The following is a 26,217-nucleotide window of genomic DNA, read 5'->3' as shown; positions in this document are numbered from 1 at the left end:
TGGTACAATCTGTGTAATAAACACAGCCTCTGTCAGATAAGCAGAATAAATGGTGGATTTTCTGTGTTTATAATCTGGGACAAATGAGTTAGCCTGGGTGGCCCAAGCCTGTGGGGCATGACCGGTCCCTTTGTGTTTGTGGATAATGGACAACAGAGAATTAAACATCAAGAGTCCAAAGCTGAGAGTGAAAGCCACATTGGAATTTAGTGTTATGGTTTGGAAAAGGGAGAAAAAATTATACCTAGCTCTGTTCTGAAGCAGCACTGGTGAACGCCCTCAGCTTTGCTTTGCCTCTTATTTTAAAAAGATTGTAGCACCAATGACTGTTCTCTTATTCTTACCAGAATACCAGGTTACCAGAATTCTTGCCTGAAACCTCCCGGTCAGGCTCCCAAAATATCAACCGGCTCCACCCAGAGACCGCATATGAGCCATTCAGAGAAGGTCAAAGTGCTCAAGTCAAATCTCAAATGTTCTTGTTCTGGAAAAGTAATCATGCCCATTCGTACTTTTTCATGTGTTTGGTGAGATTGGCTAGAAAGTTTCAAAAAATCCTCCATAAATATTACCTTCATCTTTTACTATAAATAACAAACTCTTATCAAAACAGTAAAGAGCGAGCCAAATGGAGGTACTTCATCTATTTAAATTAAAACAAAAAATGTTTCTGAACACATTATTATATCATACACCAAAGCATCCTTTAAGGGGGAGGGAGGAATACCTATTATTATACTCATTATTGCATTAAATTTCTTTCCAGCAGTAATTTTCTTGGAATGTGACCGAAGTGTAGATCCAAGTCAATGTGATAGAACCATTGACTGAGTCATCTGCAATCAAATGCTTTTTTTTTTTCTTCCAGAAAAATCATTTGATATAACTCAACACCCTTTCATGATTACAAAATGAAAACTAGCCCTCTGCACTAACCAGGAATAGAAGGGAACTTCCTTAACCTGATCAAGTATATTTACCAAAAAAATACCCTGAAAGTATCCTCTATAAATAAGATAAAAAAACAGACTATCACATTGTACTGGAGGTCCTGACAATAAGTCAAGCAGTACCCCAAGCAAAAGAAATAAATGACAAAAGACTAGAAATGGAAGAAACTATTATTATGACAAATACCATGATTGTCTATATAGAAAACCCCAAAGAATCCACATACGTACTATTAGAAAATAAAAGGAAAGCTTAGGAAAGAGGCAGGCTATAAAGCAATATACGCAAATCAACGACATCTCTCTACTCCGACGACAAAAAATAACTGCTTAAAAAGCAACAACAACGAACCTAGAGATAAATCTAACTAAAGATGTACAAGTTCTGGAGAAACTTTATGAAGCTTTATTGAAGGACATTAAAGACTTGTCCTGCCAGGTATCAAGAGCTATTATTAAGCTACTGTAACAAAGACAGTGCGTATTGGCAAACGGACAGACAAACTGACCAATGGAACAGAATAGAGAGCTTAGAAACCACCCGTGGATAGATGGAAATTTGGTAAATGACAGAGGTGTATTTTAGATCCATAGGGAAAAAAGGGACCATTGAATAAATGGTACTGGGACTAGTGGTTATCCACATACAAAAGTCAGCATTGGATCATTACACATGACATACACAAAAATTATTCCTGATAGGTTAGAATTAAATACAAAAGACAAAACTTAAAACTTTTAGAATAAAATGTGAGGAAATATCTTTATCATATTGGGGCAGGGAAGGATTTCTTTAATCAGGACACCAAAAAAAATGTTAACCATGTAAGAAAAGAGTTGTAAACTGAACCATATTAAATTAAGAATGTTTCCTCTTATTACCACAAAGACAAAGAGAGACACAATTAAAAAGAGAAAAAACAAATTGCAAACAAATATTTATAACACATATAAGTAACCAAAGATTATTACCTAGACTACATAAAGAACTTTTATGAATCAATAAGAAAAAGAGAAATAACCAAGTTTTTAAAATGGTTTAAAAAACACGAGCAAGCATTTCTCAAAAAAGAAACACAAAATGTATAAAAACGTGACAGAAATGCAAAATAAGACCATGGTGAGATGCCATCCTAAACCCACTAGGTTGGCAAAATTGAGTCTGAAAATGCCTGAGGATGGCAAGGATGGGACTCAGTGGGACGCTTGTATGCTGCTGACAGGAGTACAAATTAGAAAAACCACGGTGAAAAGCAGTTCAGCCCTGCAGTAGACTTTTTATTGTTCAGAAATATTTGTTGCCCCTCCCTGTGTGAAGATTATACTTTCTGCCCTATTATTGGCGAGCTTGGCTGCAGGAATTTTTCTTAAAGTTAGAATCTAGCCAACTACATATGAGTGTGTTCCTTTGCCACAACATGGTCAATGTCCCAAGTAGAAGCTGCTCTCTCCACCTAAATCCCGGAGTGAAATAACATGGGACAGAGTCACAGCCAGCCTTCAACGGGCATGTAATGACATCCAGAAATGCACCTCTGTTGTGTGGTTGTAATCCATTAAGATTTGGGGGGGGGGCTCATTTATCATTTCTGCATAATTTGGCATATCCTTACTGATACGGGACTAGCTCATAAAGTTGAACATTCATACACCCTAAGATCCAGAAATTCTACTTTAAGGAAGTTTCCCTAGAGACACTCCTAAATGGAAAACATATAAAAGAACATTCATAGCAATATTTTCCATAATTGCAAAAAAAACCCTGGAAACAACCCAAATATCCTTTGGTTCAGAGTGGATTGATAAATAATGGTATATTTGCAAAGCTATACAGCAGTAAAAATGAATGCATTCTAGCTACACACAATAACATGAATGAGTCTTACAAATATACTTCCGAGTGATTAAAGCACAAGTCTCCATACAGCACAATACCATTTTCATAAAGCTCAAAAACAAACAAAACTAAGTAAAATAGTTGTGGGGTACATAATTATATGATACATGATTTTCTTTTAAGCAAGGAAATGAGAGACAACATTCCTGTGAGAAGTTGCCTGGAGTTGGGGTGGGGAGGTAGACAGCAGATGAGGGAGGGAAGCAGCACACAGATGGATGCTCTGACCCTGACTTTGACCCTATAAAGGGTCAGTTATTAAATATTCTAGGCTTTGTGGGCCATACAGTCTCTGTCACAACTACTCAACTCTGCTCTTGTAATGCAAAGGCCACCTGAGGGTGCCTTGTGTGCTCCAGGAAAACTACTTATGGACTCTGAAATTTGAGTTTCAGATAATTTTATGCATCATAAGGTATTATTCTTATTTTGATTTGTTTTTAATTATTTAAACATGTAAAACCATTCTTAGCTCATAAACTATACGAAGGCACATGGCATCTCAGATTTGGCCCATGGGAGTTTGGCAACTCCTGCTCTAGTGCTCGGGTTGGGCTATGTGTTCATGGGTCTTCACTCCTGTTTCATTTACTAGTTTATGTATATCAAATATTACTGTTAAAGTTTTTAAGAATAAAATAAAAAGTAAGCTGTGGCTCAGAGGGGAGTAGGACAAAGGCAGAAGATGGGAAGATGGAGAGGACCAAGGATATGCAGGGACATTTGATTCTTTCCAAAACTGTTCCTCAAGGTCTGCTTTTTCTTCTTTTGTTTGTTTGTTTGTTTGTTTTTGGCCACATTGTGCAGCATGCAGGCTCTCAATTCCCCGACCTGGGATCAAACCTGTGCCCCCTGCATTGGGAGTGAGGCATCTTAACCACTGGACCACCAGGGAAGTCCCAAGGTCTGTTTTTTTTCTAGTTTTTTGCTCTTGACCCCAAACTTGGGCAATGATGATGACTGTCCTCATTCTCCCCTGACAATGGAGGATGTCTTGTGTTGAATGATTGAACCAATGGAAAATTTGATGGGGGATAGTGCCTGCATCTTATGGCTTATTGCCATATGTCACATTAGCACCAAAAAAAAAAAAAAAAATAGAATTGATTTTGATTATAATTTTAGCTGCACCATTGGTCTACATGATTAAATTTAATTCTCTTTGGATTTTGAGAAAACTAGCCCAAACCTCTTAAGCAGTATCTAGAAAATGTCACTTTTACCACCACTTCTGTCCCATATTTCTGTTCTGTTAAAAGTGGTACATCTTGAAAAGCCAACTCATTAGCATTTAGAAAAAAAACTTGTTAAGGTAACCCTTGGTATTATCCGGTATGGAGCTTTTAAACTTGAAAGGTACAGTAGTGGGATCCCTCATATTTCTCCTGTGATTCTTCTCAAGAGAGTTCCAACACGTCTTTGGATTTCCTCTTCACAGTTCACACTCTCCTTCCTCTTCTTCTGGAAACCGGCAACTGCAGGCATCTTCCTCTTGGGCTGTTTGTACTGGTCTCATAAATGCTAAAAAGTAATTTAAAAGAGAGTTATCTTTTGTTGTCTGTTTGAATCATTTAACATTCATTTTCCATAAATCCCATTTGCAGAACATCTCTAAGAGGCAAACATTTTCAACTTTAGTTTGAACCAACTCATCAGCAAGAGAGGTAATAGCAAGTATAAACATTTTTTCAGGATTATTTACGTTTTTTTTTTGTTTTACCAAATACTTTTTTATTGGTCCTGAAAAAACCTAGTTTCTTTATTGTCTACAAAGGCTAAAAACAGTCTTGAGCATGAATCATTATAGCATAAAATTAGTCATGTGCCAAACGTAACTGTAGTTTCAATTCAGCAGCATATGTTTTAGTCTTGAGGGTTACTTAGATTACACATTAGATGGTTTCTTTTGAATGAAATGCTTATGGCATCGAGATGTTAAAGATACTCCCACTGCTTCCATCACTTAGTAAGTAAAGAACTGATTTATGCACTAGCTTCCAGATATTCATTTACATGGTAGTGTATAGTATTTGTGTTATTGCCGAGCAACTTTCAATCCTAAAATACATATTAAATTATACATATATATATATACACATACACACATATATAACTGTGTCCCCACACCCAAGCCCACCAGTAAATACAAATTATTTTTATAGCCTGTCAAAGCAAACGGTCCTACCCCAATTTTACATGCTTGTTACTATTAAAAATAAAAAATAACCAGGGGGCTTCCCTGGTGGCGCAGTGGTTGAGAATCTGCCTGCCAACGCAGGGGACACGGGTTCGAGCCCTGGTCTGGGAAGATCCCACATGCCGCGGAGCAACTAGGCCCGTGAGCCACAATTACTGAGCCTGCACGTCTGGAGCCTGTGCTCCACAACAAGAGAGGCCGCGATAGTGAGAGGCCCACGCACCGCCATGAAGAGTGGCCCCCGCTTGCCACAACTAGAGAAAGCCCTCTCACAGAAACGAAGACCCAACACAGCCATAAATAAATAAATAAGTGGATACATGTATTAAAAAAAAAACACACAAAAAAACCTGTTCACAGAACTGTTAAGAAAAAAAAAAATAACCAAAACCCAGCAAGCACGCTATCTCCAAGAACTTATGAAAAACTGGCAAGACATCCAGGAATACCAATGAGACATTCTTTTCCTTTGAAATAGCATCGAAGATGAATTTTTAAATGGAAATCTGCTTCTGGAAGGATACAGTAGTCATAGTTTTCCCTATTCTTCCTGCCAAGTATTGCTGAAAAGGCTGGACGTTTTATATATAACAAACATAAGAGGAATCTGAAAGGTGGCAAGAAAGCAGACCAGTTAAGGAGCTTGGAACCCAAGGAACAATATGGCCTTGAGTTCCCTGAGTATTCTTTCTGTTTCATATGTCCCAGACTGGGAACTGGAGAAGTAGGCTAATAAAAAAAAAAATGCCCCAAGAAAAGTCTGCTCTCTCTAGCGACGAAACCAGGAAAAGAGCAGCGTAACAAGACTAAAAGCTTTTAGTTAATCACAGCTCTAATCTAGCAAAAAAAAAAAAAAAACAAAACCATGGCCCCACACCCAAGCCTGCCACTAAAGACCCAGTAGAGAGCATAGACTTACACCCTTGCCAACTCTATCAAGGCTCACTGCCCTATCCTCATTGGGGCAGCATCAGAGGAGTCTGAGTGGAGAGCTAGGACTTCACCACCACTCAACAGTAACAAGGCCACCCCCACCCCCCACCCATTCAGTGTCAGTGGAAACCATGTGGGGAGCAGGAACAAAGTATCTTTCCTCATCCCAGCCAGGGTAGTATCAGTGGGGGCTTAGTGGGGAGCAATAACAAGGATCTACCACCCCCAGGAGGTCTAGTATAGAACCTGGACTTCCACCTCCACCTGGCAGCATCTTCCTTCCTCTGCCAGAGTGGTGTTAGAGGAACCCTGAAAAAACACCAGCTTTCAATTATATCCAAAGTCTGATAACATCATAGCCAATGTCTAGGTTTCAATTAAAAAAAAAATGACTTGTCATTCTAAGAGCCAGGAAGATCTCAACTGGAATAAGAAAAAGCAACAGATGCTAGCATCTAGGTGATATAGATGTTAGAGTTATCTGGCAAGGACGTTAAAGCAGCCATCATAAAGATACCTCACAGAATTCCCTGATGGTCCAGTGGCTAGGACTCAGTGGTTTCACTGCTGAGGGCCCAAGTTCAATCCCTGGTTGGGGGAACTAAGATCCCACAAGCTGTGTGGCATGGTAAAAAAAAGAAGCTTCAACAAGCAATTGGGAACACATTTGAAACAAATGAAAAAAAGAAAAGAAAATTTTAAAAAAGAACCAGGTGACAATTTTAGAACTGAAAAATTACAATAACCAAAATTTAAAATATCAGTGAATGGGCTCAGCACAAGAATGGAGAAGACAAAAGAAAGAATCATTACCCAATCTGAACAACAGAGAGAAAAGACTGGGAAAAAAATGAACAGAGCCTCAGCGACATGTGGGGCTATAGCCAAAAAAAACTTAATATTCATGTCATTGGAGTCCTTGAAGAAGAAGAGAAAGAGAGTAAGGCTGAAAAAGTATTTGAAGGAAAAATGGCCAAAAATTTCCCAAATCTGGAAAAAGGCATAAATCTACAGATTCAGGAAGCTAAGTGAATGCTAAACAGGATAATCCAAAGAAATCCACACCAAGATACATTGTAGTTTAAGTTTGGAAAACGAAAAACAAAAAAAAAAAAAAAAGAAAGAAAGAAATCTTGAAAGCAGCCAGCGAGAAGCAACACATCACTTATAGGGGAAAAATAAATTGAATGACAGTGAATTTCTTACCAGAAACCAGGCAGGCCAGAAGAAGTGGCACAACATTTTTCAAGTGCTGAAAGAAAAGAACTCTCAAGCCCAAATTCTATATCCAGTGAAAATATCTTTCAGGAATGAAGGGGAAATCAAGAAATTTTCAGAAAAAAGAAAACCTACCCTAAAAGAATGGCTCAAGAACATTCTCTAAACAGAAGAGAGATGATAAAAGAAGGTATCTTGGAACATCAGGAAGGAAGAAAGAATAACAAAATGAGCAAATATATGGGTAAATAAAATAAACTTTCTTTCTCTTGAGTTTTCTAAATTATGTTTGATGGTTGAAACAAAAATTATAACACTGTCTAAGATGGATCTCAAAGCATGTAGCAGAAATATTTTAGGCAAATATATTATAAACTGGAAAAGGTTAAAAGGATGTAAAGGGAGGTAAGATTTCTATACTTTTTTCAAACTGTTAAAATGTTGATGTAGACTATATAAATTTGTATAATACTTAGAGCAACCACAGAAGAGCTATACAGAGATACACTCAAAAAAATATAAAGATAAATCAAAATGGAATTCTAAAAAATGTTCAAGTAATCCACAGGAATGCAGAAAAAGAAAACAGAGAAATGAAAGCCAGAGAAAGCAAACAGAAAACAAAACATAAAATAACATTTTGAGCCCTAACATATAAATAATTACATTAAATTATTATTATACATTGTTTAAATGTACCAATCAAAAGATAGAAATTAGTAGTGTGACCATTGTATGTAGTCTATAAGAAATTCACTTCAAATATAAAAATGTGGGAAGGTTGAAAGTAAAAGGATGCAAAAAGATATACCATGTATATTATTAATTTTTAAAAAGCAGGAGTGGCTATATTACTATCAGATAAAGTAGACTTCAGAGCAAAGAAAACTACCAGACATAGAGAAGGACCTTACATAATTATAAGAGTTAATTCACCAAGAAGGCATAGCAGTACTAAATATGTATACAACAAGCAACAGAGCTGCAAAATAGGTGAAACAAAACTGAAATGAGAAATATACAAATCCACAATTATATTTGAAGAATTAAATGGCCCTCTCCCAAGAGTTGATAGAAAAACTTGACAGAAAATCAGCAAGGACATAGAAGAACTCAACAACATCATCAATCAACAGGATCAAATCAATATTTATAGAACACTCCACCAATCTTTTCAAGTGTCTACAGAACATAGACCAAAATGGACCCTAACCTGGACCATGAACCAAACCTCAGCAAATTTAAAAGAAATCATACAGAGTGTGTCCTCTTATTATAGTGGAATTAAAATAGACATCAATAGCAGAAAGAAAACAAGAAAACCACCAAAAACTTGGAAACTGAAAAACACACTTTTAAATAATCAAGAGAAATACAAAAAATACACCGAACTGAATGAAAATGAAAAAAACAACATATCAAAATGTGTGGACGCAGCTAATTGAGTACTGAGAAGGAAATTTACAATGTGAAGTTCTTATATTAGAAAGAGAAAAAGTCTCAAGATTAGGAACCAAGATGGCGGAGTATAAGGACGTGCTCTCACTCCCTCTTGCGAGAACACCAGAATCACAACTAGCTCCTGGACAATCATCGACAGGAAGACACTGGAACTCATCAATAAAGATACTCCACATCCAAAGACAAAAGAGAAGCCACAATGAGACGGTAGGAGGGGTGCAATCACAGTTAAATCAAATCCCATAACTGCTGGGTGGGTGACTCACAGACTGGAGAACACTTATACCACAGAAGTCCACCCACTGGAGTGAAGGATATGAGCCCCATGTCAGGTTCCCAACCTGGGGGTCCGGCAATGGGAGGAGGAATTCCTAGAGAATCAGACTTTGAAGGCTAGTGGGATTTGATTGCAGGACTTCGACAGGACAGGGGGAAACAGAGACTCCACTCTTGGAGGGTGCAAACAAAGTAGTAGGCACATCGGGACCCAGAGGAAGGAGCAGTGACCCCAGGAGAGACTGAACCAGACTTACCTGCTAGTGCTGGAGGGTTTCCTGCAGAGGCAGGCGGTGGCTGTGGCTCACCATGGGGACAAGGACACTGGCAGCAGAAGTTCTGAAAAGCGCTCCTTGGCGTGAGCCCTCCCAGAGTCCGCCATTAGCCCCACCAAAGAGCCCAGGTAGTCTCCAGTGTTGGGTTGCCTCAGGCCAAACAACCAACAGGGAGGGAACCCAGCCCCACCCATCAGCAGTCAAGCAGATTAAAGTTTTACTGAGCTCTGCCCACCAGAGCAACACCCAGCTCTACCCACCACCATTCCCTCCCATCAGGAAAATTACACAAGCCTCTCAGATAGCCTCATCCACCAGAGGGCAGACAGCAGAAGCAAGGAGAACTACAATCCTGCAGCCTGTGGAACAAAAACCACATTCACAGAAAGATAGCCAAGATGAAAAGGCAGAGGGCTATGTACCAGATGAAGGAACAAGATAAAACCCCAGAAAAACAACTAAATGAAGTGGAGATAGGCAATCTTCCAGAAAAAGAATTCAGAATAATGATAGTGAAGATGATCCAGGACCTCAGAAAAAGAATGGAGGCAAAGATCGAGAAGATGCAAGAAATGTTTAACAAAGACCTAGAAGAATTAGAGAACAAACAAACAGAGATGAACAGTACAATAACTGAAATGAAAACTACACTAGAAGGAATCAATAGCAGAATAACTGAGGCAGAAGAACGGATAAGTGACCTGGAAGACAGAATAGTGGAATTCACTGCTGCGGAACAGAATAAAGAAAAAAGAATGAAAAGAAATGAAGACAGCCTAAGAGACCTCTGGGACAATATTAAATGCAACAACATTCTCATTATAGGGGTCCCAGAAGGAGAAGAGAGAGAGAAAGGACCCGAGAAAACATTTGAAGAGATTATAGTCGAAAACTTCCCTAACATGGGAAAGGAAATAGCCACCCAAGCCCAGGAAGCGCAGAGAGTCCCATACAGGATAAACCCAAGGAGAAACAAGCTGAGACACGTAGTAATCAAATTGGCAAAAATTAAAGACAAAGAAAAGTTATTGAAAGCAGCAAGGGAAAAACGACAAATAACATACAAGGGAACTCCCATAAGGTTAACAGCTGATTTCTCAGCAGAAACTCTACAAGCCAGAAGGGAGTGGCATGATATACTTAAAGTGATGAAAGGGAAGAACCTACAACCAAGATTACTCTACCCGGCAAGGATCTCATTCAGATTCAATGGAGAAATCAAAAGCTTTACAAACAAGCAAAAGCTAAGAGAATTCAGCACCACCAAACCAACTCTACAACAAATGCTAAAGGAACTTCTCTAAGTGGGAAACACAACAGAAGAAAAAGACCTACAAAAACAAACCCAAAACAATTAAGAAAATGGTCATAGGAACATACATATCGATAATTACCTTAAACGTGAATGGATTAAATGCTCCAACCAAAAGACACAGGTTCACTGAATGGATACAAAAACAAGACCCATCTATATGCTGCCTACAAGAGACCCACTTCAGACCTAGGGACACATACAGACTGAAAGTGAGGGGATGGAAAAAGATATTCCATGCAAAAGGAAATCAAAAGAAAGCTGGAGTAGCAATATTCATATCAGATAAAATAGACTTTAAAATAAAGAATCTTACAAGAGACAAGGAAGGACACTACATAATGATCAAGGGATCAATCCAAGAAGAAGATGTAACAATTATAAATATATATGCACCCAACATAGGAGCACCTCAATACATAAGGCAACTGCTAACAGCTATAAAAGAGGAAATTGACAGTAACACAATAATAGTGGGGGACTTTAACACCTCACTTACACCAATGGACAGATCATCCAGACAGAAAATTAATAAGGAAACACAAGCTTTCAATGACACAATAGACCAGATAGATTTAATTGATATTTGTAGGACATTCCATCCAAAAACAGCAGATTACATGTTCTTCTCAAGTGTGCACAGAACATTCTCCAGGATAGATCACATCTTGGGTCACAAATCAAGCCTCAGTAAATTAAAGAAAATTGAAATCATATCAAGCATCTTTTCTGACCACAGCGCTATGAGATTAGAAATCAATTACAGGGAAAAAAACATAAGAAACACAAACACATGGAGGCTAAACAATACGTTACTAAATAACCAAGAGATCACTGAAGAAATCAAAGAGGAAATCAAAAAATACCTAGAGAAAAATAACATTGAAAACACGACGATCCAAAACCTATGGGATGTGGCAAAAGTAGTTCTAAGAGGGAAGTTTATAGCTATACAAGCCTACCTCAAGAAACAAGAAAAATCTCAAATAAACAATCTAACCTTACACCTAAAGGAACCAGAGAAAGAAGAACAAACAAAGCCCAAAGTTAGCAGAAGGAAAGAAATCATAAAGATCAGAGCAGAAATAAATGAAATAGAAACAAAGAAAACAACAGCAAAGATCAATAGAACTGAAAGCTGGTTCTTTGAGAAGATAAACAAAATTGATAAACCATTAACCAGACTCATCAAGAAAAAGAGGGAGAGGACTCAGATCAATAAAATTAGAAATGAAAAAGGAGAAGTTACAACAGACACCGCAGAAATACAAAGCATCCTAAGAGACTACTACAAGCAACTCTAGGCCAATAAAATGGACAACCTGGAAGAAATGGACAAATTCTTAAAAAGGTATAACCTTCCAAGACTGAACCAGGAAGAAATAGAAAATATGAACAGACCGATCACAGTAATGAAATTGAAACTGTGATTAAAAATCTTCCAACAAACAAAAGTCCAGGACCAGATGGCTTCACAGGTGAATTCTATCAAACATTTAGAGAAGAGTTAACACCCATTCTTCTCAAACTCTTACAAAAAATGGCAGAGGAAGGAACACTCCCAAAGTCATTCTATGAGGTCACCATCACCCTGATACCAAAACCAGACAAAGATACTACAAAAAAAGAAAATTACACACCAATATCACAGATGAATATAGATGCAAAAATCCTCAACAAAATACTAGCAAACAAAATCCAACAACACATTAAAAGGATCATACACCATGATCAAGTGGGATTTATCCCACGGATGCAAGGATTCTTCAATACACGCAAATCAATCAATGTGATAAACCATATTAACAAATGGAAGAATAAAAACCATATGATCATCTCAATAGATGCAGAAAAAGCTTTTGACAAAATTCAACACCCATTTATGATAAAAACTCTCCAGAAAGTGGGCATAGAGGGAACCTACCTCAACATAATAAAGGCCATATATGACAAACCCACAGCAAACATCATTCTCAATGGTGAAAAACTGAAAGCATTTCCTCTAAGATCAGGAACAAGACAAGGATGTCCACTCTCACCACTATTATTCAACATAGCTTTGGAAGTCCTAGCCACAGCAATCAGAGAAGAAAAAGAAATAAAAGGAATACAAATTGGAAATGAAGAAGTAAAACTGTCACTGTTTGCAGATGACATGATACTATATATAGAGAATCCTAAAGATGCCACCAGAAAACTACTAGAGCTAATCAATGAATTTGGTAAAGTTGCAGGATACAAAATTATTGCGCAGAAATCTCTTGCTTTCCTATACACTAACGATGAAAAATCTGAAAGAGAAATTAAGGAAACACTCCCATGTACCATTGCAACAAAAAGAATAAAATACCTAGGAATAAACTTACCTAGGGAGACAAAAGACCTGTATGCAGAAAACTATAAGACACTGATGAAAGAAATTAAAGATGATACCAACAGATGGAGAGATATACCATGTTCCTGGATTGGAAGAATCAATATTGTGAAAATGACTATACTACCCAAAGCAATCTACAGATTCAATGCAATCCCTATCAAATTACCATTGGCATTTTTTATGGAACTAGAACAAAAAATCTTAAAATTTGTATGGAGACACAAAAGACCCCGAATAGCCAAAGCCGTCTTGAGGGGAAAAAACGGAGTTGGAGGAATCATACTCCCTGACTTCAGACTATACAACAAAGCTATAGTAATGAAGACAATATGCTACTGGCACAAAAACCGAAATATAGATCAATGTAACAAGATGGAAAGCCCAGAGATAAACCCACGCACCTATGGTCAACTAATCTAGGACAAAGGAGACAAGGATATACAAAGGAGAAAAGACAGTCTCTTCAATAAGTGGTGCTGGGGAAATTGGACAGCTACATGTAAAAGAATGAAATTAGAACACTCGCTAACACCATACACAAAAATAAACTCAAAATGGATTAGAGACCTAAATGTAAGACCGGACACTATAAAACTCTTAGAGGAAAACAGGAAGAACACTCTTTGACATAAATCACAGCAAGATCTTTTTTGAGCCACCTCCTAGAGTAATGGAAATAAAAACAAAAATAAACAAATGTGACCTCATGAAACTTAAAAGCTTTTGCACAGCAAAGGAAACCATAAACAAGACTAAAAGACAACCCTCAGAATGGGAGAAAATATTTGCAAACGAATCAACGGACAAAGGATTAATCTCCAAAATATATAAACAGCTCATGCAGCTCAATATTTAAAGAACAAACAACCCAATCCAAAAATGGGCAGAAGACCTAAATAGACATTTCTCCAAAGAAGACATACAGATGGCCAAGAAGCACATGAAAAGCTGCTCAACATCACTAATTATTAGAGAAAAGCAAATCAAAACTACAATGAGGTATCCCCTCACACCAGTTAGAATGGGCATCAGCAGAAAATCTACAAACAACACATGCTGGAGACGGTGTGGAGAAAGGGAACCCTCTTGCACTGTTGGTGGGAATGTAAATTGATACAGCCACTATGGAGAGCAGTATGGTGGTTCCTTAAAAAACGAAAATTAGAATTACTATATGATCCAGCAATCCCACTACTGGGCATATACCCAGAGAAAACCATAATTCAAAAAGACACATGCACCCCAATGTTCATTGCAGCACTATTTACAATAGCCAGGTCATGGAAGCAACCTAAATGCCCATTGACAGATGAATGGATAAAGAAGATGTGGCACATATATACAATGGAATATTACTCAGCCATAAAAAGGAACGAAATTGGGTCATTTGTAGAGACGTGGATGGATCTAGAGACTGTCATACAGAGTGAAATAAGTCAGAAAGAGAAAAACAAATATCATATATTAACGCATATATATGGAACCTAGAAAAATGGTACAGATGAACCGGTTTGCAGGGCAGAAATTGAGACACAGATGTAGAGAACAAACTTATGGACACCAAGGGGGGAAAGCGGCTGTGGGGGTGGGGGTGGGGGTGTGATGAATTGGGAGATTGGGATTGACATGTATACACTGATGTGTATTAAACTGATGACTAATAAGGACCTGCTGTATAAAAAAATAAATAAAATAAAATTCAAAAAAAAAAGATAATCCCCAACAAAAAAAGAAATAAATAAAAATAAAGCACTAACCTTGGAAATGGTCATTATATCATTAAAAAAAAGAAAGAAAGAAAGAGAAAAAGTCTCAAACCAATAACATAAGCTTCCACCTAAATAGAAAAAGAACAAAATAAATCCAAAGCAAGCACAAGAAAGGAAATAATAAAGGTAAAAGCAGAAACTAGTGAAATTGAAAACAGAAAAATAATAGAGCAAATCAATGAAACAAAGAGCTGGTTCTTTGAAAAGATCAATAAAATTGACAAATCTCTACCAAGATTGATTCAGAAAAAAAGAGAGAAGACACACATTACCAATATCAGTAGGTGATATCACTACAGACCTGCATACAACAAAAGGATAGTAAGGAAATAGTATAAATAACTTAAACACATAAATTCGACAACTTAGATGAAATGGACCAAGTCCTCAAAAAACATAAACTATCACAATTCACTCAGTATGAATCAAATAACTTGAGTGCCCTATAATTATTAAGGCAATTGAATTTGTAATTAAGGAGTTCCAAAAAGAAAGCTCCAGGTTCAGATAGTTTCACTAGACAATTCTATAAACTATTTAAAGAAGAATTAACACCAATTCTACACAATCTCTTCCAGAAAACAGAAGAGGGAACATGTCCCAACTTATCTGAGGAAGTCAATATTACCCTGATATCAAAACCAGACAAAGACAGTACTAGAAAAGAAAAACACAGATCAATATTCCTCATGAATATAGCTGCAAAAATTCTTAACAAAATATTAGTGAAGAGAATTCAGACATATAAAAAAATAATTATATACCATGACTAAGTGGAGTTTAGTCCAGGGATGCAAGACTAGTTTGAAATTCAAAAATCAATCTATATAATTCATCATCTCAACAGGCTAAAGAAGAAAAATCACATAATCAAACCAATTGATACAGAAAAAAGCACCTGACAAAATTCAACACTCATTCATGATTAAAAAAAAAAATCTTCAGAACACTTTCTCAACTTGATAAAGAATATCTACTAAAAATCTGTAGCTCACATCATACCTACTGGTGAAAGACTGAATGCTTTTCCCCAAAGATTAGAAGCAAAGCAAAGATATTCCCTCTCGCCACTCTTATCAACATAGTACTGGATATTCTAGCCAGAATAATAAGGCAAGAAAAGAAATAAAAGGCATATAGATTGGAAATGAAAAAAAATAAAGCTATTTTTTTTGCAGATGACACTATGGTCTATGTAAAAAATCCCAAGGGATCTACAAAATACCCTAGAACCAGTAAGCAAGTTCAGCAAAATCACAGGACACAAAATCAAACTACAAAAACCAACTGTATTTCTATATACTAGCAATGAACGTGTCGAAACCAAAATTTAAGATACAATATCATCTGCAATTGTTAAATTTAAATACTAAGGCCTAAATTTAACAAAACATGTGCAGGACTTGTATACTGAAAACTACAAAATGCTGATGAAAGAAATCAAAGAAAATATACGTAAACGGAGAGACATACTGTGTTCATGGATTGGAATAGTTAATGTAGTAAAGATGTCAATTCTCCCTGAATTGATACACAGATTTAACACAATTGTTATCAGAATCCCAGCTGACTTTTTGCAGATAGGGATAAGATTATCTAAAACTTATATAGAAATGCAAACGAACTAGAATAGACAAAACAATTTTGAAAAAGAAGAATAATGTGGGAGGACTCATTCTACCCTATATCCAATTTCAAGACTGTTTTACAGCTACGGTAACCAAGACTATGTGGTATTGGCAGAAGGAAAAGCACACACATCAGTGGAACAGAAGAGAGAAACCAGAAAGAGTCCCCACACAAGTACAGCCAACTGATTTTTGACAAAGGTGCAAAAGCAGTTCAATGGAGGAAGGATAATCTTTTCAATAAATGATGCTGAAGCCATTGGACACCCATCGGCAAAAAAAAATAAAAATAATTTGTAAATATTGGCCTGAAACTCTCACACCTTATACAAAACTTAACTAAAAATGAAGCATAGATTTAAATATAAAACATTGGAAGATAACATAGGAGAAAGTCTAAATCTTTGGGACCTAGGACTTGGTAAAGAGTTCTTAGACATAATCCCATAAATGAAAAAAATTGGCCAATTGGACTTCATCAAAATTAAAAACTTTTTATCTGCAGAAGATCATGTGAAGAGGATGAAAAGGCAAGCTACAGACTGGGAGAAAATACTTGCAAACCTCACATCTGATAAAGGACTTATATCGCGGAGATATAAAAAACTCTCAAATGTCAAAAGTAAAACAAACAGTCCAATTAGAAAATGGGTGAAAGACATGAAGGAACATTTCACTGAAGAAGATATACAGATGGAAAATAAGTACATGAAAAGATGTTCAACCCTTAGAGAAAGGCAAATTAAGACCACAGTGAGATATCAGTACCTACCTATTAGAACAGCTGAAATTAAAAATTGCTGCAATACAAACTGTTGGTGAGGATGAGGAGAAACTCTCCTACGTTGCTGGTGGAATGTTAAATGGTACCACTCCTCTGGAAAAGTGTTTAGCAGTTTCTTAAAAAACTAAATACACACTTACCATATGACCCAATAATTGCACTCCTGGGCATTTATCTTAAAGATATGGAAACTTATGTCCACACAGATCTGTACTTGATTATTCATAGCAGCTCTAATGTAACAGTCATAAACTGGAAACAACCAAAATGTCCTTTGATAGGTGAATGGTAAAACACACTGTGGTACAACCTCACCTTACAACACTAGTCAGCAATAAAAAAGAGTCAACTATTGAAACACAACTCAGACGGATCTCAATGGCATTTGCTGAGGGGAAAAAGCCAGTCTTAAAAGGTCTCTTATTTATGATCCATTTATATATTGTATGATACCATTTATAGAACGTTCTTGAAACGACAAAATTACAGAGATGGAAAACAGATCTGTAGTTATAAGGGGTTAGGGATGGTGGGGGAAAGGCAGTGTTTGGAGTATAAAGGACCAGCAGGAGGAGATCTTTGTGGTGATGGAATAGTTCTGTATTTTGATTGTGCTAGTGGTTACACCAATCTACACATGTGATAAAATGACACACACTAAACTAAACACACGCAATGTGCCAATGTCAGTTGCCTGGTTTTGATATTGTACTGTAGTTACATACGATGTAACCCCATGAGTGGCACATAAGATTTTTCTGTACTGTTTTTACAACTTCCTGTGAATCCCTATTTCAAAATAGAAAGTTTTTAAAAATAACCTAAAAATTTTTTAAATGGATTACTATTCCATTGAAACTCAATAATTACTCATAAATTCTTTTGAAAATCATTTTATAAAGACCTTTATTGTAGATTGGGGTAAAGCTGGGAGGGATAGTTGTTTAAAACAGAGGTTTCAGTGAGAACTTAGATCTTAAATCAGAGGTTTAGACCTCAAAAAGAGAGTCAAAGAACAAACCACAGGGTCGGAAAATATACTTGTAGTACATGAACAGTAGACTAAAAAATTCCTATAGATTAATAAGAAAAGGACAAACAACCCAGTGGGAAAAGGCTCCAAAGATCAGGCACTTTGCAAAAGAGGAAATCCAAATGACCAATATAACATGAAAAGATGTCCAATCTACTAGTAATCAGGGAAATGCAAATTAAAACCACGAGATATTACTATACACCCACCAGACAGATAAAAATTAAGAAGTCTGATGATACTAGGTAGTAGCAAGGATTGGAGCAAAAAGAACTCTCATATGCTGCTGTGAAAGTGTAAATGAGGTCTATTATTCTGGAAAACAGTTTGGTAAATCTAGTACTAAGGACCAAGATACACATTCCTCATGTCCCAGCAATTTTATTCCCAGGTTAAAAACAAAACAAAAACAGAAACACGTGCTTATGTGTACTGAGATACGTAGACAAAAATATTCAAATATCACTGTCTGTAAGAGCCCCAAATTGGAAACAACCCAAGTGTCCAGGAATATTAAGATGGATAAACAAACTATGATACAGTCATTCAAGAGAAGAGTATTCAACACTGGAAATCAACTAAAGATAAATGCCACACGTGGATGAATCATAAAGATACAAAGTTGAGTGAAAAGGGGAAGGAAAATGTAGAACAGATACAGTGTGATTCCACTTGTCTGAAGTTCACAAGCAGCCAAATTAAACCCTGTTCTTAGGTAACAAAACTATAAATAAGAGCAAGGAAATGAACACCGTAAGAATCTAGTTGTGGTTAGCACTAGTGGAAGGAAGGTTTTCCTCTGGAAGGAACACAAGAAGTGCTTCCGGGGAGCAGAGTATGATCTGTTTCTTGACCTGGGTAGAGTTACACAGGTGTTCATCTTACAGTTTGTTAAACTTTATGCCTATGCATTTTCCTGTATATTTCAAAATGTTCAAAAGGTTTTATATTGTTTTCAGAAAGAAACTTTATACAAATTAGTGTACTGCATCTTTAGATAAGACTTTACTAATACTTCCCCTCCTATATTTTTAACAACCCACAAACTGACACTCTCCAGTCTTATTATGGTGGCTTGGGCTACATCACAGAGCTCTCAGAGCGTTCCTCCTATACATGAATCCCTCTTAGTAAGTCTAGCCTGCTATCTATGGTTCTGTTCCCCACAAAGACAAAAATGCAGATTGCCCCCATCTATAAGCCTTTTGGAATCAATGTTAATAGCGTTCATTTAGTGAGTATTGACCCTGCACCAGGCACTTGCCCAGTTCCATATAGAAACAGTATCTGGTTTAATGAATGGAATCCATTATTGGATTAAACCCACTTTAAACTCCCTCCTTGTTCTCTAGGCCTTCTTCTATGTGTGGGTCTAGTTCAGGTTAAGGCCATTCATCAGCCAGAGGAGCAGTGCTCAATGGGGCAACGTTATTTTTGATTCCTCTTTGTCAGTATCCTGTATCCACAGCTGAGTGGCCACACACACACACACACAGTTGTCCAAGGCTGCAGCATACTTAAAGTGGTCATTTTCCTGGAACCCTTGGATTATGTTCTGCCATCACCAGGCTTTCTCCACGTCAGCACCATTGACATCTGGGGACTGCTAACTCTTTGCTGTGGGGCTGTCCTGTGCCTTGTAGGATATTTAGCAGCATCACTGAACTCCACTCACTAGACGCCAGGAGCAAAGCACTCCCTACTCCACCGCTTAGACTGTGACCACCAAAACTGTCTCCAGGCATTGCCAAACGTCCCCTTGGGGGCCAAATTGTCCCACTTGATAACCACTGTGCTATACTAACCTAGCTTCTGTAACTTAAGACAAATCATCTTTCTCCTTCTACTGTAAAAAGCCTAGCCTCAAAAAGCTCATAACGAATATCCCTGGTGGCACAGTGGTTAAGAATCCGCCTGCCTAATGCAGGGGACACGAGTTCAAGCCCTGGTCCGGGAAGATCCCACATGCCGTGGAACAACTAAGCCCGCGAGCCACAGCTACTGAGCCCATGTGCCACAACTACTGAAGCCCTCAAGCCTAGAGCCCGTGCTCCGCAGCAAGAGAAGCCACCTCAATGAGAAGCCCGTGCACCGCAATGAAGAGTAGCCCCTGCTCACCGCGGCTAGAGAAAGCCCGTGCTCAGCAACGAAGACCCAATGCAGCCAAAAATAAATAGTTATTAAAAAAAAAAAAGGCTCATATCTAACACTTTTATGTTCCTCTTACGTTGTTTGAATATATACAGGAGCTTCTTTCTGCCCTGTTTAACCACAGAGAAACGGAGCACCACGAAGGACGCCAGGAACAGCACTGCAGTCGACGTCAGTGCAAGAAAGAAGATGATGATCCGGGTGGTGTGACCTTTAAAACAGAACAAAAGGAGAAATTCAGACAAAAATAAAAGTTTGCAAATATGCTGATATTTATATTTGCATTTGTAAACTCTTAAGCATGAGAAGTCGTGCCTTGGGCATCTCCCACCAGCTATCTTAGTAAACGTGCCTGCTTGTTAAGAAAACTTTTTTTACAACCTTAGTCATTTTCCTAGAAGCCCACAAAAATTAAGTGGTTTGGCCTTTCTAGCCTATAGGAAACATGGAACTCTATAATCGCCATTACTTGGCATTATCAAAGGTGTAGTGTCTGTTTGGATGCAGTCTCACCTTGCTCTGTTTACTAATGTGGAATTCAGAGTGAATAAGAAACACCCGAGGAAATGGATGGGTCACTTGAAGCAAGGGTAAGAGAAGGAAGGTATGTCGAGGTGCCTGCTAGAGGCAGAGATGCAAGGCATCAGGATCTTGGAGTGACTTAGACACCAATCCGAATGGCCACATACATTCACTTGATTTAACAGCAACAAACCAGCTACCTGGCTCTCCCCCAGGGGCAGGCATGACGGTGGAAGATGCACCTGGAGAGAAGTCAGCTGACGCTGGTCCACATACCACATCGCTTTCCTTCGTCCCATTCACAAGGACAGACTTCCCATCCAAAGAACAGCTTAGATGGTCCAATGAAAAGAGTTCAAATAATTAATTCAGGTACGGATCATTCTAATTAAAAAAGACTGACATTTTCTACCCAGTAAAGCAGTTCTGGTGAAAAAGATGTGTGGATCTGGGTTCATAGGCAAAGCAAAGATATTTTGTAAAACTTCCACTTGACCATCTGGGCTTCTTCCAATGTTCACTTGGCTTTCATGGCTCTCCACAATTCATCCCACTCTATCTACCTAATTGGATTCTTCTTTCTTCCCAGGCTGGGGAGTCCTGTCCCACGACAGCTTACTTCAGGCTGTTGCCTGGTTAGTCTCTCACCCCCACATTCTTAAGCATATTTGACCATCTCTGGCACACAGGAAGGACAGACAACTTAGCCTAGGGTTAGGAGGTCCTAACCCTATGATGTGTATGATGTGTTGGCATCAGACTGACCAGGGTTTGAGCCCTGGGTCGGTCCCTTTGTAGAATGACCTTGGGCAAGTTGGGAAATCTCTCTAAGCCTCAGTTTTCTCATCTGAAAAATAAGATATACATGTCCCAGGGCTGTTGTGAAGAGTAAACGACCCTACGTGCCTGACTTACTCCCTATAAATGGTAGCCATCCATCATCATTGTCATCATCACCATCATCATTGTCCTGTGTCTTTCCCCTGCCTCTTTTTACCTAAAACAAACCCACCTATTCTCCAAAGCCCAGTTCGATCCCACTGTCCATGCAGACTCACTTCCCTGCTCGGAACTATTTGTGTCAAAAGACAAACAAACAAACAAAAACAAAAAAAACTTTCTAATCTGTTATGAACCAATACTTTTGTAACACACAATAAGAATGTAAATGTAAAATAATGATAAAAATGATTTTCTAGTAAGAAGATCAAATGCAAAAAGAACAAAGGTGTACAAAATACACTGTTGTCTGTTTTACTACCTGTGATAGTCTTGTTTGCCCAAGACTATGTTAAAGCTTTTGAGGGAAGGAAACATACTTTACCCTCTTCTATATCATTATCAATGCTGGCACTGAACACTTGAAGGTGGCCTGATCAATGGAGGAAGGTCAGAGGCAGCAAAGAGATTGGAAGGACACAGAAGAACACCTGCGGCAGACAGTAACTAAGTTCCACTGGCAAATCTGACCTCGTTGTTCTGGACATTACTTCTGGAGAAAATGCCCACTTTGGCAATCCAGTCACAATTACCCCATACTGTTCCCATACCACCTATTTGCATGTTATTCTATGTCTACACTTGATAGGTTTAAAAAAGCATCAGTGATCACATTCCTTGTCTTTAGAAAAGTCAACCCAGATACTTTATTTTGTAAGCAGAAAGAAATGATACATACTCTGTCCAAGGTTTACAGTCACCATGTTCCCGATCATTAAATGTCCCAAAGGAACAGTCTTTACAACCTTTTGTAAAAATTAAAGGAATAATAAGAAAGGAAGCATTTTTATCATTTTTAACTTTCTCTGTGATGAACATGATCACATAATAATAAAGTCATTAACTTAACACAATCTGTACCGATTGTCTAACAATTCTTCCTGAATTTCATTAGTGATGAACAATTCTTCTTGAATAGTTTGTGATGAACATAATCCCATAATAAAGTCATTAACTTAATACAATCTACACAGATTGTTCAACAGTTTTTCTTGAAATGAAACCTTAATACGACTAAAGGTTTTATTCTCATTGTACATAGAGTATTATATATGCATGTATAGGATGCATGAAAAGGCATGGTTCTGGTGAAAAACAAATGTTGTGATTTCAAATTATTTCCATTGATTGAGAAATAATTTTGTAAATATCAGATACTTAGCAGTTCATTACTATTACTTAAAGGTTCTACAAATCTACGTTTTATTTTGTAATCGAAGGACCAAGAACTAAGTTAACAACATATGACTAGACAACAAATTGGCACTAGATAGAAGAGGAAACCTACCCTCTTTTGTTAATTCTTGACCTTGTTTACAGTCCTCTTCACACATGGTACATCCTTCCCCCAGGCAGTAGAATCCCGACACACACTCACACTCTGCATTACTGGTGGAGGAACATGCTTTCTTGGTCCTGAAAACACCTACAAAGTCCCCCAGTGTTACAATACTCTTGATCTCCAAATCCAGGAAGCAAATTTATGTTCTGCAATAAAAACCGTGCTTGTTCTACTTAGAATGGTCCTAAGGATCTCAGAGTATAAAGTTTACTTTTAAATATCTATAGAAGACTTTTTTACATTTTGCTAATTAAAAAATTCTCTCTTGTCTGATGAATATTTCCTCTAATATTTAAAAATCTCAATCCACCAATAGTTGCTGTTACAGTCAATTATTTTACTGGACCTGCCTATTAACAGAGGAACCAGCCTATTTGACACTTCAGATTTTCAAAAGAGATCAGTACACTCGAGAATAAAAGCTTGTCTTGCCAACACATATCTGGATGAAGAATACATCTTTTAAATCATACCTTCACACTTCCTGCATACATCACAGGTCTTTTGTCCACTTGTGCTGGAGAAACTATTTGAAGGACAAGGAGTGCAAAGCTCATGCTTGTTTTTCCCACAGAAAGTACCTAAAAAGGGTAGATAAGAGCTGTACATGTTTGACAATGGACCGTCATCACCCAAAGCATTATGAGGTTCACAAGAAAACCAGAATACGAAACAAAGATTCGTCTTCTAGGTAACACAGCGATAGACTTTATTTGTTGATTGACTGTTTTAAATTATCCATTTGCAAGATTGCCCTAAGCATAATCACAGAATTAAAAATAACAAAGTATAGATATTGCAACAAATAAATCAATGGAAAGAAAATAGTTTCCTTTATCTATTGAATAAAACAGAATGATTTCTCTTGATTGAGCCAGGAGATCAGTGACTGGATTCAGGAGATCAATGTCCTTTATTGGCACACTACAATTTAAATGTGTCTGCCTTTTCCCACTCTGTTAAGCCTCCTGCCACTTGCTTATTCCCTGCTGCGCCCCCTAGTCTAAGCACTGTCCTCACACACAAAGCTAACATTTGTTGAGGTCTTTCCCTGTGCCGTGCACTGATCTAAGCCCATCATAGGATCCTCCCAGCAATCAATCCTATGAGATAGGTTCTCATATCATCCCCAGATGATGAAGCTGGGGCACAAGAGTTTAAGTGACAAGCCTGCATTCACACAGCTAGGAGGTAGCATTCAAGAAATATTTGTAAATGAATGAATAAAAGATCATTATTGGGGGAGAGGGATAAATTAGAGTTTGGGATTAACAGATACACACCACTGTATATAAAATAGATAAACAACAAGGACCTACTGTACAGCACAGGGGACTATATTCAATATCTTGTTATATATATATAATATATATATAATATATATAATATATAAATAATATATAATATATATATATATCACTTTGCTGTATGCCTGAAACTAACACAATATTGTAAATCAGCTATAGTTCAATTTTTAAAAAAAGATCATTAAAACAGAGCTCATAAGCCCTGACTACCAGACTAACTGAACCATGTTTTCAGCAGAACAGATCAAGCACACATGTTAATTTGGTTCTTACCTGCTGAACAGTTACTACAGAAATCCTGCAATGATCTTGTCCTCTCGAAATTCATGACCAACAGCACAGTAGCCACTATGTTGTAATAGCAATTTCCCATGATGAAATCTTGCATAGACGTATTAGCCAAGCAGATTCCAAAAGAATTTTAATCAAAGTAGCTGGTTTCACAAGTACCACTCTGCAAAAGGTAAAAGTTTCCTAGGATGAGGTGGTTTCTCCGTTCAGAATTATCTACAGTTCAACTGTCACCTGTACAATTCTACAAGATCATAACTCAGGGTTTGCAGGAAAAATTAATGATGGAATACCATGGAAAAGGTAGCAAATTCATAGAAACTTCTAGGATAAGAGAAGCGTGACTAAACACATAGCTTTCTGTAGATTTGCCAAAGTCTAAGAGTGTACTTTCCAACATGTTTTGCCAAAATGCAGAAATAACAATAGCAAGAACTTTTGGGGACTTTCATAGATATTTAGCATTAGCATCTAGATTTCAACAATGCCTGTGGCTTGCTGCCCCTGAAATATAGTCCTTAAAAAGAGAATCTGTCAGGGGCATCCAACAGTTCAGCTCAGTGAGAAGACATCTCATTATTACTATTCTCCCTTTGTCCAAACAGCATGTGGAATTTCAACACCTAGTTGCTAAAATGTTGAAACACCTCCTTGTTCAACTCATTATCACATTTTCTTAATAGACATGTATCTGCTCATTTTGAGATTTGAAGCTCATCTAGTCATAAAACTAAAGAGTCCAACAATCTCTATAGGCCAGGTTCTTGATCCTTATTTAATGGACTATGGAATAAAAGTTATTAGAAATTAGAAGGGAAAAAGTCTAGAAATGTACAAAGGGAACAAAGCTTCATCCTCATCCCTCCTCAGTTCCCTCCATCTGCCCCAAACGGACAAACCTTGAGATCGCAGGGCTGGTGGAGAACTTTCCTTCTCCTTGATCTTCAGAGCAGTGAGGTTCTGCAGCTGACAAGGGCTGCAGGTCAAAGACTCAAAGAGGGGAGTTTGGTGACTCAACCGGGGGCGGGGCCTCATGGGAAATCCCCAGAGACAGCTCTGTGAGGTAGCTCACTTGATATTTGCTGATCTCAAAGTCCCCTAGAGCTTCTGTCCCCACTTAATAACACACTTCAAACTAAAAGCAGCCCTCTGCTGTTAGGGCATTTTTCAGATGACTTTGGCAAACAGATTTTGTCACTTAAAGTAGTTCTCCATGTCAAAGCTTTTAAGGCATCCTTAAAATATTTGAGATCTGAAGGATGAAACCCACTTTTAAAGAAAGGTCAGCACTCCTGTCAATGACTACCGCTTAACCCTATAATAATAGTGATGCTATAGCTATAACTTATTGACTGCGGCCGATGTACCAGGCATCAGTTAAGCAGCTTAGTTACAAATGAACCCTAGGTGTTGACATGATGATGATGAGGATGAGGATGCGGATGACAGCATTATGCAAATGAGATCATTGAGCTATGAGTCTGGCCAGATTACC

The 26,217-nt window shown here is 37.7% G+C and overlaps 1 protein-coding gene across 1 annotated transcript; it reads right to left on the bottom strand.

The window, feature by feature from the left end:
- Positions 1-4,279: 4,279 nt before the first annotated feature.
- TNFRSF9 (TNF receptor superfamily member 9) lies at positions 4,280-24,804 on the bottom strand. Its single transcript, XM_061187129.1, has 7 exons — positions 24,705-24,804; positions 23,598-23,705; positions 23,071-23,208; positions 22,462-22,528; positions 20,984-21,114; positions 20,338-20,472; positions 4,280-4,368 (listed from the first exon to the last, which is right to left on the bottom strand). Exons 1-7 carry the CDS (start codon positions 24,802-24,804, stop codon positions 4,280-4,282), a joined length of 768 nt encoding a protein of 255 aa, XP_061043112.1.
- Positions 24,805-26,217: the final 1,413 nt, after the last annotated feature.

The sequence above is a fragment of the Eubalaena glacialis genome, chromosome 3 (assembly GCF_028564815.1).
Source record: "Eubalaena glacialis isolate mEubGla1 chromosome 3, mEubGla1.1.hap2.+ XY, whole genome shotgun sequence".
Classification (NCBI taxonomy): domain Eukaryota; kingdom Metazoa; phylum Chordata; class Mammalia; order Artiodactyla; family Balaenidae; genus Eubalaena; species Eubalaena glacialis.
This window is presented reverse-complemented; position numbering and strand designations above follow the sequence as displayed.

Bases quoted from the DNA above. Each gene is read 5' to 3' on its own strand.
- TNFRSF9 (XM_061187129.1), bottom strand. From the start codon at position 24,804: ATGGGAAATTGCTATTACAACATAGTGGCTACTGTGCTGTTGGTCATG. The intron at 23,209-23,597 runs GTATGATTTAAA...GGGACTTTGTAG, and splicing joins TGTATGCAGGAAGTGTGAAG to GTGTTTTCAGGACCAAGAAA. The intron at 20,473-20,983 runs GTAGCTGGTTTG...TCTGTTTTAAAG, and splicing joins TGCCCCTGGGGGAGAGCCAG to GTCACACCACCCGGATCATC.